The sequence below is a fragment of the Octopus bimaculoides genome, chromosome 5 (assembly GCF_001194135.2).
Source record: "Octopus bimaculoides isolate UCB-OBI-ISO-001 chromosome 5, ASM119413v2, whole genome shotgun sequence".
NCBI classification, from domain to species: Eukaryota; Metazoa; Mollusca; class Cephalopoda; order Octopoda; family Octopodidae; genus Octopus; species Octopus bimaculoides.
The window spans coordinates 33864127-33882555 of NC_068985.1; the positions used below are offsets into that span (position 1 = coordinate 33864127).

Consider the following 18429-nt stretch of genomic DNA (forward strand, 5'->3'; position numbering starts at 1 on the left):
TTTTTCTTCGTCGGGGTCACCACTTTATAGGAAAGTTGGTTATTGTAGCTCAGCGGGCTGCATGTTCGAATCACGTCGGGGGTCACCATTTTATAGGAAAGTGGGTTATACATCATTAGATGTATACCTGACTTTCCTATATAAAATTAGAAATATAACGGAACGCTGAACTCCAGACTATCAACTTAAACAACATTTATTCAGGTGGTTAATATATACATCTTTAGCTCTTGTTTGTTGTTACAGCTTCTGTGTGTGTGAGCATTGTTGTTGGGACGTTGGTATGTAGATGTAAGCGAGCTGTCGAGTGTAAGTTCGAAAGATGGAGAGAGACAGCTAAACACGTCCATGCTCAATCGCTGGCCAGCGAGAAAGAGACAGAATAGAAGCGGGAACGCTTGGTTGTTGAATTCCACACATGCGTGAGACTACGCATGCGCACAGCGTTACTACACACCTAATACCAAACACTCCTGTGCATCTGCGATATACAAAGACAACCTTCTTTGGCAGCTTTCCTGTGATTACACTATATGTCTTGTGTTCACATGCTTTACACTAGTTTGAAGTTATACCCAAGGTGGTAACAAATTATGCTTTGAGCCATGGTATTGTTAGAACTGCTGTACTGAATATTGATAATTAAATTAATCAACTCTGTTGTGCGTCTGATGTAATTAATAGATATACTTAAATTTTATATGTGTAGTATTAAATTATGTAGAAAATGTACATCCATCATACTTTAAGTGTTATAAATCCAGTTCATGTTTACCCATAACCAGATTATATTTATCCATAAATAACTGAGGTCACAGAAAAAACTGACTAAGGTGTAGCAAATTGGTGTTATTTATCATTCTTGAATGTAAATCAAACAGATATTTCTGCATATGTTGCCATTACAAAGTAGGCATGATTTAATTAGATTCATACCTAACTCTAAATAATGAATCTGATCTTCATTTATCATATGGAATTTTTTGGAAAAGTGCTTACCACCAAATAAAATTTGATGATAATTTTCAGGATTGAATTAACATGCCTATTGGTTTATTGAGATAAACATAATGCTGTATTGCAAAAATTGTATCATATATCAAAATGCAATAGAAAAGATATTAGTGAAGTATATCAATAATAAAATAGTTTATCAGAATGATGTTTGTGTAAGTGTAACAGCCCAGGATTATTTGAACTTCAAGGCTAAGATTACGTCGAATCATTTGAAAAAGTTGGCTTGACTGTCAACTAAGAATAATAAATATTTATACAAGTTAGTACAATGGCAAGAAGCAAGATGCAATTTGGAAGAAATATATCTTGAATGATAGAAACATGCTTCTTTATTGTTGATGAAAAGAAAGAGACAAGGAAATGCTATTATGAGAGGTTGTTGAATGAAGAAAATGCATGGGGAAAAGAAGGTCTACCACATGTTGACTCAACAGACAAACCAGTCAATTAAGTCGATAAGAATATAATAGAGAGCGAGAGAGAGTATTCAAGGATATGGAGGTAGGTTAAGCAGCTGGTCAAATGGGAATAGTATCTGAAATGCTTCAAATATCTGGAGAAGTAGAGCCCATGCTAGTCACTTGAATAGAGGACAGTATCATACCCAATTACTGATATAGCAGCATCATTGTAAACTACTACAAGGGCAAAGGAGATGCACAAGAGAGCAACAATAGCAGAAGCACCAAATTATCAAACTAGAAGGTTGCAGAAAGAGTTAGAGCATAATTGGTTAAGAACAGAATTAGCCTACATGAGATACAGATCAGCTGTATGTCTGGAAGAGGTAACACTGATACCATTTGCTTGTTAGACAACTGAGAGAGAAGTATTTAGCTAAGAATAATCCGCAATACCTAGTATTGGCTAACTTGGAGAAGGCCCTTGACAGTATGTCATACTCTGTAACTTGATGGTCACTAAGAAAACTAGGTGTAGACGAATGATTTGTGAATGATGTACAAGCCATATATAGAGGCCTAATTTGTAGAGTGAGAGTCAGCAGTAAGTTCAGCAAAGAATTTACTTAGAGGTTCATTAGGGAAAAGTTCTTTGACTCCTCCTGTTCATTATAATCATACAGTAGAATTAGCCACATGACACATATAAGCAACTAGCCTTTGGGAACTGTAGCTCCCAATGGAAGGCACCTTAGACTGTGACAATCTATCCATCTCATGCCAGCATGATAAGCAGACATAAAATGATGATAATTGCTAAACAAACATCTGCTGTTGCAACATTTCTTTAGTGCAGCTTTGACGTGATATGATGACCAATGTCCTTTCCATCCTGATGAACAAAGTAATGTTTCTTGAAACCTTGCAAATATACCCAAATGTGCTGCACCTAGAAAATTTGTGACTGAAATTTCATTTGTATATTCAATCTGTTTTAAATTCTACACCAGTTTTGCTCAGCACAGGCTTTATGAAAGCTCATCTCCAAATTTTTGCCATCAGAGATTCATCCATTATTCTGGCACATATTACATGTCTAGAAACATTTTGACTACCACTGTACACAAATGGTCATGTTGAAAAGCAAGCTTTGTCTAAATCAATAAGCCTTTTTCACATACTTTGGTGTGAGCTGAAAAACAGCTTGAATCCAAAATTATGCAACCAGCAGTGCTCTAACAAAGAGGATAGCAAAACAATAGAAAGTCACACATTTAAGCGAACTGCTAAAATGCAGGAAGAGCTAATAGATACAAGAAATTCCCACATAATGTAGAAAGGACGACATGCATTTGAAACCTATGAGTTCGATCTCATCCCAAATTGTTGACAAGTTCACATAGACACAATATCCCAGTGAAATTAAATACGTAAGGATTTGAGCCAATATACGCAACTCTGTATATTTATTTATTCAAACAACCTACAAGGGAGTCCCCATGATGTCACTCGAGCTGTAGGAATATCAGCCAAACCTCTAAATCACGTCGTAAGATCTTAAAAAGAAGGTAAGATACATCAGATAACGTCATCATGGATACCACTAATTAAAACAAAATCCTCATGGTTGGAATTCTTATAAGTTTGATCAGTCATGAACGACCTCGATCTAAAGATGATCCCGAAGATGTCTGTTTTTTGTATATACGAAAGAAATTGTTGTATAGTGCTCAGGGTGCAGTATAAGCAAAATGGATACAGCAACCAAATTTCTTTCAAATAAACACCCTACCATAAAATAAGTAAATAAACAAATAACATGATGTAGTCTTTCTTGACATATGTTACATCTAAAAGACAGGGTGAACCGCCTTTACCCATAAGTCTGCCTGTCCGGAATAACCTAAACTAAACACACTATACAAACTTAAGGTATATTTTAGAATGGAATTCTTAGATTGCAAATACTTATGGCAAAGCCACTACGCACAAATCTCTATTTTTCGCTTCCCCAAAAATCAGTAACCTCGTTTCTAAGAGAGAAACCAATAATTTAAGAGAATAAATATAACGAAACAAAGGAATTTTTTTTTTTCACACTCATCACACAAAACGATAGAAAGAGTGAGAAGCGGATATGACGTTTCTGCATTTCCGGAATAGTTAACTTCTTACACGTGCTGTTCCGAACTTGGTGTCCGAAGAAAATTTGCTAAAATATAGCAATATATTTGTTAGCTGAGTGTTTTGTTTCTTTTAAAACATCAGCATACCAATTTGTCTTCTTTGAAATATATATAAATTCAGCTTATCAACGGAGAAAAACAAAACAAAAAAAAAATTGAGGATTATCGAGAAAGAATGACTGCGAAGGTTAATGAAGATTCAAAAAAGAAAATAAAGAAAAAAGTTGGTATCATTTTTATTTATATGAATATCATATTTTAACGTTCCTTTGTTATCGAAAAATGTAATTGAACAACTTAAAACCGCTATTTTATTCAATGTACTAGTAATTCATTTGGATTTAAGTATGTATTACTCTAGTGTGCGCCTTCTATCAATTTTTCTGTACCCACGAGGTTTCTGCAAATCCTTTGAATTTAGAGACAAGACTGCACCGACTCAAGTTATCTTGAAGTGACGTTTGATTGCCTTCAATTTTTATTTAATAGTAAAAATATTTTTAGTACATATTTTTACGTGATTGATAATGGAAACCTTACATTTTCCTCCATGTAAAATTATAACTTTACATGAGGGCGTTATTTTCATGGCTTCTGCTCCAACAAAATTCTTGCAGATGAGTTGGAGACAGCGTCTGATATCTAGTGCTTAGTGCGATAGTTCTCTTTAACTCTTTATATGAAGATTAATGACTTCTGCTTTCATTTTCTAATCCTAAAGCTAGAGAATATGAAACAAATATCCCTTTGTACCCTCCCTCACCTTCTCGATTATTCACTTTGTAAGCAAAAAAAAAAGTAGACCTGTCTTCAAATTCTGATCGGCGGTCTTTTGGAATGGCAATTACTACCTCCTGGAGAAGGGAAAGTACATAGAATGGGGTGGTTCTTTCTTTCTGTGAAATAATTCATGTCCGAAAACTTCTTTTTTTCACACCAATTCCCAATTCCGTACCCTTTTCCGGTTACACAATACTGGTGTAATAGTAAAAAGTTAAAAATACCTATACTCAATATATATGGATACGAGGATTGAATGAAGATAATTTGTAGAAGCAGAAGAATCAAAAAAAGATATGTTAGAAATTGAGCATCAAAACCATTCAATGTCCTACGAATACATTTAAAAAAAATTTTAACGGTCTAAGGCCCACAAGGGAATACCTATTATTGACTCCTGCATTATCTAGGTAGCACTCCTTTGTTCACTATTTTCTTAATAGTTTCTGTTTGTAGGAAAATACTTGTAGAAAACACCTCTAAAGTAAAGGCGAAGGTAATCGGAAGGAACATTTATGGTGTCTAGTGAATACTGCGTTATATTTGTGATATTGGATTTGGATTGCTCGTACATTTCACTGCAAGGCGAGGCTCTCAACATGTTCTCTCCACCAACCATGGTCTGGTGTGCAGGCCGTGAATTTGAGCTCGATATACTGGTTTGAAGAACCTTGTCACACTAGCTCGACATTGCTTGGCAGATATTATAGATGTCTTTGTGTGATATTTTAGATGCAATATAATTGGATTGGGTCAGTTGCTTTGGTCTTTAACCCATGAGCATTTAGATTACTTTGTCAAATATAATGCTTTATTTATTCACTTTGTTTTGAATTAATCATGCATCATCTCGTAGCTTCAAGATTTTGGTGATTGTTTATTTTTAGAACGACATTGTAGGGTAGGTGTATGGCCGGGTCTGGCCTGTTTGAAAATAAAACAGAATATTTGGTTCTGATATGGTTCGTTTAAATGTTAAAGGTTTGAATCTGAATTATTTTGTAGGCACAGGATTCATTATTTGTTCACTGGTGTGGATTCACATATTAGTGATTCTGCTCACCTATGAGTTGTCTATGCAAGACTATCATTGCTGAAAATGTTTAGGTGCTTTTTAGTGTTACTGACGCCTTATTTTTTGTTTTTGTAGTGTATTTGTAAAGATGCTTTAGGGTAGCTTTTCCAATCTCTGAAACTATTCATTTGTTGGTAAGCTTTCGTTTTAGCTCAAGTCAAATCGAAACGTAGCCCATTAGTTAAGGTGGTGATTAAAAATCTTTAATCATTCTTTCTTTTTCTTTACTTTTGGATTCAGCTCGAAGCGCTGGATACGTAGATGATGGTGTTAAATCTACCAGTCAAGAACTCCTCCAACATGCTGACACATAGTCAGATAGATAGACAGACAGATAAATAGAGAGAGAGATAGGCAGACAGATAGATAACTCCGGCCAGTTAGTAGCCAAAGAAACAGATTTCAACTCAAACCAGCAGTAACGTTCCTTGTTTTTAGTTCTACTTTCACTTCTGACAGCTAATACCATGACAGTGCCGAATTTTCTTCTTTTCCACTTCTTTGAGGCAAATAAATTTTTCCGGAATCGGATCCTTCTCAACAAAAAAACATGGGATTCCGTAAAAAAAAAAAAATCGGATCTTGTGAATTTTCCGAAAGTCCCCTTCCCAGAGTCGTCAGCGCGCATTTTTTTCCATATTCGTTTTCCACACACTTGTTAACCCCCGCACCAAGGCTGTTTTTTTTTTTTGTTCCCGGGTGAAGGTTTTTATATTGACCCAAATGTCTTCTACTTATAGCCTTGGGACAATCAAAACCCTGTTACACGACGGCTTCTTTCAGTTTCCATCTACCAAATCCACTCACTAGGCTTTGGTTGGCCTGAGGTTATAGTAAAAGTCACTAGCCCAAGGTGCCACACAGTGGGACTGAACCCGGAGCCATGTGGTTGGGAAGCAAGCATCTTACAACAGTCATTCTTGGCCTTTGAGTCACAGGCATAGCTGTGTGGTTAAGATATTTGCTCCCCAACTATGTGGTATTGGGTTCAGTCCTATTGTATGGTACCTTGGGCCAATGTCTTCTACAGCCTCAGGTTAAGGAAATCCTTGTTAATGGGTTTGGTAGATAGAAACTGAGAGAACCTCATTGTGCATGTGTGTATGATTGGATGTGCTCAACATGCAAAATTTAAACCAATGTGAATGCAATTTCTGTTGTGGAATATCCAACTATCAGGTAGGAAAAGGCTTATCTCAATCTTGGCAAATCCAGTTGGAAAAGGCTTGTAATAAATCTGTCAACCTTTCAACTGTTTTACAGAGTTTGATGCTTATCGAGTTCCTTGTGTAGATGATTTGGTCAGAGGTGTATCCAAACTTAAATACTAATGATCTTTGTGGCCTCCTATCATCAAGTTGGTATACTACCTGAGAAAAGACAATATGCTCTTTCCAAACAGTTGGGTTCTTTTATCTGTTTACTTGTGTTAGGTATCTATTCATGTTTAGCTTGTGGTGAAAAGAAGCATGATGTCTTTCCAATTTCTTAAAAGCTAACGATCATAGTAATCTGACTGTAAACATAAAAAATGTAGATATGATCTAACTTCTATTAACTTCTTAAGGTATCTGATTTCATATGGAGAATCAAGTTATCATCATCGTTCCAGAATATTCAACTCTCAGGCTTTTGAAAAGCTATCTATACCTCAGAATCATCATCATCGTTTAACGTCCGCTTTCAGAATATTGAATTACAATGGTTGCTTGGGTTCTTCATGTGTTACATACACAACCCGAAATAGATCCTTTTCTGGTTTTGAAAATTGGGCCAGTGATGTAAATTTCATCCAATCTGAGAATGATGTAAAATGTATCAGTTCTAGTAAAGATTATATTAGATGGCAGCTGTTATTGCTTTTGGTAACTATTTGCCTTTTACTAGTGAAACATGCTACAACATTACCACCAGGTGATAGCTGTGTGGTGTTTTCATCCTGTACCACATTGTTGAAAAAAAAGAAGCTTATGTAGTTATAAAATCGTTTCCTTATGAAACAACTTAATGAAAACCGTAGAAAAATAAGGATAAAATCTTACACGGGAGAATTGAACTTTTCCCTCATACATGATAAACTATAGACCTAATTTAGAGAATCTTTTAGCTGTACTTTTGCTACTACTTCATTATTTATAATTACTACATATGGCTGGATGCCCTTTGTAGTGTACTCGAGTTTTGTTGTAACAGGACCACTGTTAGAAAGATTGCTTTGCCCTGTATAACTAAGGAGACAAATTTGAGTGCAGGAGTGAAACAAAGAGACTGATATGATAGATGGAACATAGTGATGGGAGCAAGTGAGTAATGAAACATAGTGATTGCTATATGTCACCTGTTGGAAAGCAGACTGAGTAATGTCTGTTGAAAGTGAGAAAGAGCAATTTATGTCAACATGGTAATAGAAGAGAGAGAGCGAACATGTACTGTGAGTGAGAATGATAGCAAAAAGCCGTGATGAGAGAGAGTAATTGCAATAGAGATAGGTGATGGTTGTTATTAAAGAGTGACATGGAGAAGAATGAGATAGCTAGTCAAAGAGAAGGGTGATGAGAGGGGGATAATGAATATGGACAAAACTGAAACCATCCCTCATTACATCAGGATGGAAAGGAGGTAATGTAAAAGGCAATGTTGAGGGGGTGAATGAAGACATGATACCATCCTTCATTATATAGTGTGCTACAGTGGATGGTGTCTCAACAGATGTAAATAATCATCTCAACTTATATTACCTTAACATCTATTTGCAAAACTTGCATAGGTTTTCTCAAGCACTGCTGTATTGACAATTGTTATGATCCTTCACTTCCTTTGCAAAGTTCAGCTTTTTGAGATCAGTCTTCAAAATTTCATGTTGTTTTAGGTCTTTTCCACTTAGAACAACTACTACTTGATAAAACTGACATCTTCTATATGTGTCATATACTCATATTGATGCAGTCTCTCTTGCACAGTACATCTGATTTCTCTTATATCCAGCTTTACTCTAAATCCATTTGTGCTCTGTTCCTTAAGCACACTACAATTACACATTGAGTAGAGCTTGATTATTTCTTTCTGCATTCAAAGTCCTCACCCCACTACCATACAGCATTGCACTTCATACACAAACATCATACAGTCTGCCATTTACCCTAAAACAGAATTTTTTTGTTATCAGATGTAATAACTCTGAACTTAATTACTTTTAACCCTTTCAATCCAGAATTTTTTCTCAAGATTTGCATGTATTTTCTCTAAAATTTGGGTAAAACTATATAGTGTAGATGCTTATTAGACAGTTTATAACGGTGCCAATTATGTAAACACTATTTTTAGTTTGGTACATATTTGTACCATTTGGGTTTTCTAATCTACCAGGTATGTAACATTGTATTTAGATGAAGTACCAGGTATGTACCGGTTATATCAAAATATCGCAGTGAATCTTGCAAAAAAAAAATTGAATATTTCAAATATTAGAGAGTAAGATGAAGGTTGATTGAAAAACTGTATATTTCTACACTCTCTGAGTGGTTGGCGTTAGGAAGGGCATCCAGCTGTAGAAACTCTGCCAAATTAGATTGGAGCCTGGTGTTGCCATCCGGTTTCACCAGTCCTCAGTCAAATCGTCCAACCCATGCTAGCATGGAAGGCGGACGTTAAATGATGATGATGATGATGTGTGTTTAATTCACAGGAAAAAAGTTTCTCTATTTTTATAAAACAACTGGTAAAATCTTAGCTATACAACAAACTACAGTGGTACAAGTGTGTACCTATACAAAACCACAATAGTACAAGTGTGTTCTACTCAAAATTATTTACTTTTAGAAATATGTATTGCAACAATGTTGCAAGAATATTACTATCCAATGCTTATAAACTATGCACAATGTGTTTATGATAAGTTTACAGTGAAGAAAATGTTATAAATAGCTTACTAAAGCATGAGAACCAATAATAAACACTTAAAAGCAGTTGGTAATGGTGAGGAGTTTGTATGCATGGGAGCCTTTTGAGCTGTCATTATAGTGTCATACACTCCAAACATGTCTGGTGCTACATACTTAACAGAAAAACTGGAGTGGAACTATGCTGCCTCACATAGAATGGGAATTTTAAAGATTTGGGTTGTAAAATTTTTGACTGGTACAAATATGTACCAGCCGGGCTGAAAGTGTTAAGGAGCCTTTTAAGCATTTCAAGAAATTTGTTCTAATCTTCTCTTATTGCTTACAGTGTGCCTTCTCTGCCAGCCTGTGATCTGACTATGCCTCTTCATTTATACAGAGTACACCATATGGAGTTCTATGTATTACTTTTCTACATATTGAGCATGACTATTTCCCTGATAGTAGCAAGGTCCTTTCTTCTTTTGTACAGATTAAAATTTCAGTCTTTGCTAAGTTTACTTTGAGATCTTTCGAGTCTTGATGTTACTTCCATATCTGGAATTTTTTTTAAATCTTCAGATTCAGCAAGGCCATCAGCATACCGAAATTCTCACAGCCATCCAGTTTTAAATTCGTCTCTTATGGCTTGAATCAGTGTTTGTCATAGGTGTGTGTGTGTAGAGTGATTGAAAAAGAAGCTATAGAGATTGCAAAAGAAGCAGGCAAATTGCTGCTTTTAATAAAATTAAGGACAAGTATCTGAAACGTTGGATTTTCACTCCTCACAACAATATCTGATCTTTATGGATTAACGCAGATCCGTTTCTTTGGATCCTAGATCTTACCCAATTAAGTCTATAGCTGATGTCCATACATCAGCTGTATAGTCTTGCTGTGAAATAAGGCACACGAACCCATTTTTGGCTGCATGGGCTGAGTGTTGAACGGATTGGTTTCATTGTTTGACAGCTCAAGATTTGCTCATTTCTCTGTCCCAAACAGACAGTGATGGTAATTGAAGGCTACTTAGGAAATTTTAAACATATGCTTAAGTGCAGTCTGACCACGTACTATTAATTGGCACGTAGATAGCCTGACAGTAATTACTTTAAGTGCGTTATGAATACATATACAGTTATAGGGTTATGGATAAAGTATATGTATTTGTTTTCGTATGTATTCTGAGTGCGCAGTTAAACCAAAGAGGGGATTTTTTGGTAGCTTCGGATTACAAAACGAGTCAATTCGATCTTCGCTACAAAACCCTTATAAAAAGTTTTGTCGGCCTTATATCACAATGAAACTAAAATCGTATGGATGTGAGAAATAGAAGGGAAATTCTCCTTCGAAATCATCCTAACATAACCAGAGAGAGATATAAGAAATGTTAAAAAAAAAAAGTTTCTTGGCTGTGTGGTAAGTAGCTTGCTTACCAACCACACAGTTCCGGGTTCAGTCCCAGGCATCTTGGGCAAGTGTCTTCTATAACCTCGGGCCGACCAAAGCCTTGTGAGTGGATTTGGTAGACGGAAACTGACAGAAGCCCGTCGTATATATATGTGTGTGTGTGTTTGTCCCCCTAGCATTGCTTGACAACCGATGCTGGTGTGTTTATGTCCCCGTCACTTAGCGGTTCGGCAAAAGAGGCCGATAGAAAAAGTACTAGGCTTACAAAGAATAAGTCCCGGGGTCGATTTGCTCGACTAATGGTGGTGCTCCAGCATGGCCGCAGTCAAATGACTGAAACAAGTAAAAGAGTAAATACTGTATGTAGGGTTATAAATAAATGCCCCCCCCCAAAAAAAAAAACCGGAGTGGATTTTTACTGTGAAAATTTCGTTCATACTCTCACTCTTTTCTGTAGTCATACATTCTCAATGTATAAAACAAGTTTATAGAACATAAAGACCACATGTTTGTTGGGAAAATATTGCGTTAACTGCCGGATTGTTCGAAAGAATGAATCCTCAGTGGATTTGAATTTTAAAATGTAGTCGAGAGCTAACAAGAGGAACTTGTACGCAATATGCTGAATATAGAAGTTACAGCTCCTTCAACTCGCTGTTTGAGGAAAAGAAAAACAGTAGGTGGTCGCAGCGGAACACCTTCACTCATAGGGCTGATCTAAGTAGAACAAGTAACTATATGGAGAATCTTACAAACTTTCGAGAAGGTGAAATATTTCTTTTTTCGGAACAGTGGATTTCGAAGCACACAAATCTATAAATAATAGCATGCAAATATTGAGTTGAAAAAAGTTCTTCAATAAAAGAATAATAGCAGTGTTAATATATTGCTGACTTGAGGTATATTTTGCAATGTTTCCCCATAAATTAAGCTAAATTGCAATTGAAACCATTTCAATTATCATATGCTGAAAGTACAGTCTGTCACACACCCACTCCATTGTTCGCCTCTCTTCAGATCTGGGACCTTTGTGTCCGAGTCAGACCAATTTTGAGCAATAGTAAGAAAGTGCAGGTGTGATTGTATGATAAGGAGTTTGCTTCTTTGCCACACGGTTCTGGGTTCAGTCCCACTACGTGGCACCTTGGGCAAGTGTCTTCTACTATAGCCACGGACCGACCAAAGTCTTGTGAATAGATTTGGTAGACAGAAACTGTAAGAAGCCCATTGTGTGTGTGTATAAAATATATATATATATATATATATATATATATATAGTTTTTATGTTCGTGTTAATGTGTTTGTTTTGCTCAGTTACAAAACCAATTTTACAAGTACCAGGCCGAAAAAAAAAGGCCCAGAATCTATTCCTTCGACTATAATAAATTTTCAAGGCGGTACCCCAGCATGGCCGCACTCCAGCGATTGAAATAAATCTAAGATAAAGTAAAGTAAATGGAAAAGAATTTCTAATTGTCACACGGAATGATAATGAGGTAAACGGATATGACGTTTTCATATTTCCGGGTTAGCTAGAATTTTACACGTGCTCTCTCGAACCATGGTCAAGAAAACTTACCAAACTATATTTGTTATTTATAACAGATTTATATTTGTTAGCTGAGTGTTTTGTTTAACCTCGCCGTACTTGTTTGTCTTGTGTGTAAATATATATATATATATATATACATAAGTTCAAAGGAGAAAACAGTAAAATTGAAGATTGTCGAAAAGTTAGTACTTGGAATGACTACGAAAATTAATGGAGATTCAAGAAAAAAGATGAAGAAAAAAGTTGGTATTATTTTTATTCACATAGATGTTGTATTTTGATTTTGTTGTAGAAGGATTTTCACTTGTATAAACAACTTTACTTAGCTTTATCTACTCTGCTCTCAGTTGTATATACTGAAACAATAAGCAAATGAGGTTTTCTGTTGAATTTTCAATCAATTCTTTGAGTAGCGTGAGTGAGTTAATGTAAATTCAGTTATTTTTTTTGAAAATTGTCCACTATATATCTGTATATATATATATAAAACTTTTGTTTTCCGATCGGATTTTTAAATGTATACTTTTACGAAATAACACTTGTTATATTTTTAATAATCACTATAAATTTGCTTCTACACGTGAGATGTACCGCCATAAGAAGACTTCTGTCGTAATTATAAAGAATGGACTGCTTCACGTGAAGTACCTGAAAGGATAATTTCTTTATACTTAATCTCATGTAAAATTTTGTAATTATATTTATGATAATTTGTCGACAACGACGAAATAGAACTTGAAATTTTGGGGGGTTTATCATTGTACTTGAGGCTTTTTTAGTAGATTGATCGGTGGATAAGTCAAACTTTAATAATTATAATATACCTACAAAAGTGTGCCCCCTCGCCCAACTTTGTTTCCTCATAACTTTTAGAAAAATGGAGGTTTTTATTTTAACGATCTATATTGGCATTTACTACGCTCACCAAAAATCGGTCGTTTTAACCAACATAGTTGTGTGAAGTACACGTGTTTGTGTGTGTGTGTGTGTATGCATAAAAGCTACCTCCGCTATAATACGGAAGGGATCACATAGAAACTACTAGTACAAAAATATAAAAGTGGATACTTTCTCCGAAACCTCTAAAAGCGTGCTGTTTATCTCTGTAGAATATACCATAAACTGTAAATAACAACTCAGTTCATTTAATCCTAGTAGTCACTTGTATAAAATGATTTATTTGTAAATCCAGTCAATGTAGCTTGTTTCTATATTCACGCGCATATTCGACAACTAAACGCGCGCGGAGTTTCTGTAGTAGTCGTTGGAATCGAACCCGGAATCGCATAGTTGCGAAGTGGACTTTTTAACCACAGCCATGTTTACCTCTCCACATAAATATTCTACAATAATACAAGCCTAGATTAGCCTTCCAAAATGCATTTTCAGAAAAGGATAATCAACCTAATAAATATAGAATCTAAATTTGATATATGCCAGTAATGTTGAGGAATCTAAGAGTAGATCTTTGTGCAAATGCGCTCCGCCCCTTCTGTCTTCAGTATTTCAGTGTCTGTGAAGCTACAATACCGAATTGATGCCGGTATTATTAGGCGGAGTCCTTGCATAATCGTGAGAATTTCTGAAAATTCTTATAAAGAAAAATGGGGTCTAATGCAGTTTCGCACCTCTTCTTGAAAAATGCTTTTTTTTTTTTAAAGTTTTTTTTCTTCAGATTCCTACGTTTCAGATGTCGGAGATTACGAATATACAAAAAAATACCCCACCACCGCCACCAATCCCATTTAAAATTTTGAACTTTTTTCGAAATTTTTCCCCCCTATGTTTTAGATATGCAAGAAACCACGTTTTGAAACTTTTAAATTCAATAAGCATATAGATATGTGTATAAAGAGATAGATATGAATGTCTTCCTGTGGCTAAAAACATTAGTAACACAGTCTTCTATAGGACCGCCACATTTAGTTGACAATTATTTTATAAATAAATGGACAGGGATGAATAGTTAGACAAATAAATAAATGGATGAAAAAATTCACAATTTAAAATCGGGGTGGGGTGGAATTTGAGCCCCTTATTAAACTTAATGTTAAATATTAATGTTTGTTTCTCATAAAATGTTGTTTATTTAATTTACATTAAATTACTATTTACTGATATTTAAGGCAAACAAAAGTAAAACGCAAATTCTTTCCCTTTAAATGTTTTTGTCTGTATTTAATTTCGATTTGCATCTCTAAAACGTAGGAATCCGAAAAAAGTTTTTCAAAAAAATTCATTTTACAAGAAGTGCGAAACTGCATTAGCCCCGAAAAATGTTATGATGTGCTTCGATCAGAACTCTACCTGTTATTTTTACCTTGTCGCGTATAATTTGAAAACTATTTTGCTGCTATTTCTAAACCCGGTCAAGCAACCACGCCGATGTCGACTTGGTAGTAATATAGTTTCGTGTGTTGTCCATTCTAAAGTCAACCGTGATTGAGTGGTTCTATGACCAGTGGCTCTGAAGCCGTTCGTCTGTTTTTTTTTTCTTCTCCAAGTAGGCTTTCCTCAGAACTATGTTATCCAATACATCCATCCTTCTTCAGACGATAAGATGCGACTTAAAGGATATTTGGCTGGTATTTCTAGCAGGCTGTGAGAAAGGGGTGACGTTTCGAGCAGTTTTTCTTTGAAGGGATAGCTTAGCCCATCATTAAGCAGACATGTATGATTTAAGGTATTACAGTCGTGACCACCTCGTTTTTTTTATTGGTACGTTTAGGACTACTATATCAATATGATGTGTCCTTTATGTGATGAGACTTGTATGGTTTGAGTAAGATTTGGATGCTGTGTCTAGAGTACGTTGAGTGACCACAGAAGAAAAAATAACTTGCTCATTGATTGCCAAAACGATGGTTTATAATATTAGATGCGAGCCACAAAGTGGAACGTGGTAAAATTAATTTAGATTAGTGGTTAAAATTATATAATAGCTAACGTGTCACATGGAAGAAAAGCAGGTTGAACGGATGTGACGTTTTCATATTTCCTGAGGCGTCAGCTTCCCACACGTGCTTATCTGATTTGGGTGCGCGAACCAAGTTCAGTGACGTGTTTAGTCGAGTTTATTTATTTGAAATTTTCGGCATTACCAGCTATTTCTGAATATTATAAAATCGAATTCTCACAGGCCGGAGAAAATTAAAAAGCGTTAACTCAAGGATGACTGCGAAATCTAGTGATGATTCGGAGAAACTCAAGAAAAATGTCAGTTTTGTTTTAGTCTTTTAAATATTATATCAAGTGTTTCACTCACCCCATATTCAAATATAGATTCCACTTATATTTTGTATGAAAAAGATACCAGGTTTCAATCACTAAAAAAAAAGTCTAAGAATGAAAATATAACGAAGATTTTTAACATATATGCAAATCTTTGTAGAGCTCTCTTAAGTTAATAATCCGGTTTAAAAATTCATTATTGTATTTATTATAATCATAAACGAATATTGAATTTAAAAATTCAATTTAGATGTTTCTATTATTCCAAGTCTATTTTGTCCTTGATTAAATGTATTTTGATGGAAGATATGGACACGTGCACAGAAACAAATTTATGGCATTCTTTTCCGATTTCCAGTTTAAGTGATTCCCCTATATTGAGATCGTAACCATTCGCTTTGTGCATATTTCGATTTTGCACTGTCGCAATTAGAATATATCCGGAATTGATAACCACTTGTTCATATGTATACATCCACACAGGTATCACAGATATATTTGACACACTTATTACGTTAGCAATGTGAAAAATTTCCCCACTGCTTTATAGCGATCGAGTCACACTCGGGCGCACGCGTGAATTCTCAATGCGATTGGAAGACTAATTTTGTTTATATCCTTGTCCGGACACTTAGATATTAAAATTGAATATATTCGCGCCCATTTGTCAATTGCGTTCATCTAATAATGGATTAATTTACATTTATTGCTTGATAATTAAATAATACCTTAACTGTATCATTGGATATATAAAGCATGGCAACTTTTAAAGTAAGTAATATTATACATCAACTTAAGATTATTTTTCAGATCTGTATAGAAAACTAAACGCGATTCCGTTCGTTGATTATGAACTTCCTAATATGACATATGCCTCCAGTTTATATATGTAATTACTGTTTCTTGATTGACTTATTAACTTAGGCTTGGACGTTTAGGTGAACTGTACTTTATTTCCAGCTTAGTGTTGTACGTATCTAGTAGCATTCGGTCAGTGACCACTTGATCACAAGTGTGCGGCGAAATTTTCGGGCACTTAGTATTAAGAAATATTCGAAATAAGTTTCTATGTTCTTAAATTTGCTAAAATGACTGGCTCTTCCATAATATAATTATTTCGTTAACACACTGTGTCAGATGAACTCACTCGCCAAACGAGTACAATTACGAAATATTTCAGTTATATTTTAATACAGTAACGTTTAACAAAATATGATTTTGATCTAAAAAGCATTTGAGGTCTGAAAAACTAGTATGATTTTATTTCGTAATTAACTTCACTTGGGGGTTTTCATCTCAAGCTCAGCATTTTTAATGCTTATTAAGATTGTTATTTTAAGCTCGTTACGAACGTGCCGTTATTGGTTGCATTTTAGTATCTAACAGAATACTTGTAACTTAGGAAGTGCTGCTAACTGGGTCATGGCTGATGGTTTGTTTAGCTCTAGTTTGTCGTGCTAGTAAAAACGTGAAAGCTTTTCGTTAATCAATATGAACGTTGCTTTTACTCATGTTAACTTTATATCGATTGTATTATACTTTTTACTCTGTTGCATATTGTGTGTGATTGTATGTGTGTGTATATATATATATATATATATATATATATATATATACACATACACACACTTACCAGAGAAACTGAACATTGACGGGGTTAAGCTATAATGAATATCTATATTTATAAGAGTACATCAAGAACCGCCTGCTCTTTATCTCGTTAGAAAACCACACATATACAGGCAAAAGCGTGGGGCGATATTATAATTCTAACTTCAGGAAAAGAAAAGTGCTTTCATCTCAGTCCACTAATTGAAACTTGTATGAATTTCAATTTGATAAGATTACCTAATAGTACATCTATGATCGTTTAGCTTATGGGCACATGTTAAAGATAATTTTTTATTTTTCATGTCCTGTTCCGTTGCATGAACAACACAGATTTATCTATTTTCCCTTTTACTGCTTCAAAAATAATTTCAGTGCTATCTTGGTCGATTGTCGTTCGTCCATCCCTTTTCCGCCATTACTGCAACTAAGTCGCCCGTTCCTCTCACAGTCTATAATATTCAGAATATGAAGTGCATAACATTTATTCACTCTTTTTCTTAGAATGCATGCCTGTAGTTATCTCGAGTAACTTATTCAATATTAAAGACATCTTCTATTCTTGTAATCTATTTTAAATCAAGTTGATTCCTTCGTTGTACTTAGACACGTGGATGTCTACAGAATGCACTTTTAAAAATAGTTTCTTTGTTGCAAACGATATATAATGCTGTAGTTTGTCAAATGGTAGTAATGGCACAGTACCAAATATAATCTATTATAATATTTCAAGTTTCCAAGATATGATCCTTAATTTTTCTTTTAATTTGGTTGGATTTAAAATAACGTAGCATAATACTTTTATATTTTGGAATACAATTTCTTAGGAAATTCGATCTCAATTTCTGTTGATAGATCAATTTTCGATTATTGTTATTATACAGTAATGTAAAATCTGCAATGATTATCTTCTAACAATTATTTTCTAATGAAATAAAAATTACAATGTTTATGTTCTAACAATTATTTTCTTTTGATATCCGACTGTTACGACATCAGTGTTAGTAGCTATTTAAGATATTTGTAATTTTGGAAATTAGATTGTAATCGTTATTAGAAATAGTTCCGACTATATAGGCGCAGGAGTGGCTGTGGGGTAACTTGCTTACCAACCACATGGTTGTGGGTTCAGTCCCACTGCATGGCCCCTTGGGCAAGTGTCTTCTATAGCTTCGGGCCGACCAAAGCCTTGTGAGTGGATTTGGTAGACGGAAACTGAAAGCCCGTCGTGTGTGTGTATATATATATATATTGTTTTTCGCCATGATAGATCGCTAGCCATATTATACAT

General features: G+C 34.9%; 1 protein-coding gene across 5 annotated transcripts in view; it reads left to right on the forward strand.

The window, feature by feature from the left end:
* The window catches only part of LOC106869170 (nucleolar RNA helicase 2), a 44163-nt gene that overhangs the window by 7914 nt on the left and 17820 nt on the right, over positions 1-18429 (forward strand). Inside the window, exon 1 of one of the 5 annotated variants that reach the window (XM_014914786.2) lies at positions 3556-3827. The exons of 1 other annotated variant lie outside the window; for it this stretch is intronic. In XM_014914786.2, coding sequence (XP_014770272.1) covers positions 3780-3827 — 48 coding nt within the window. In that variant the 5' untranslated portion in view covers positions 3556-3779. Of the gene's footprint in view, positions 1-3555; positions 3828-12287; positions 12542-15330; positions 15516-15590; positions 16302-18429 lie in introns of those variants that run through there. 3 more of the 5 variants (XM_014914787.2, XM_014914788.2, XM_014914789.2) reach the window with 3 other exon arrangements.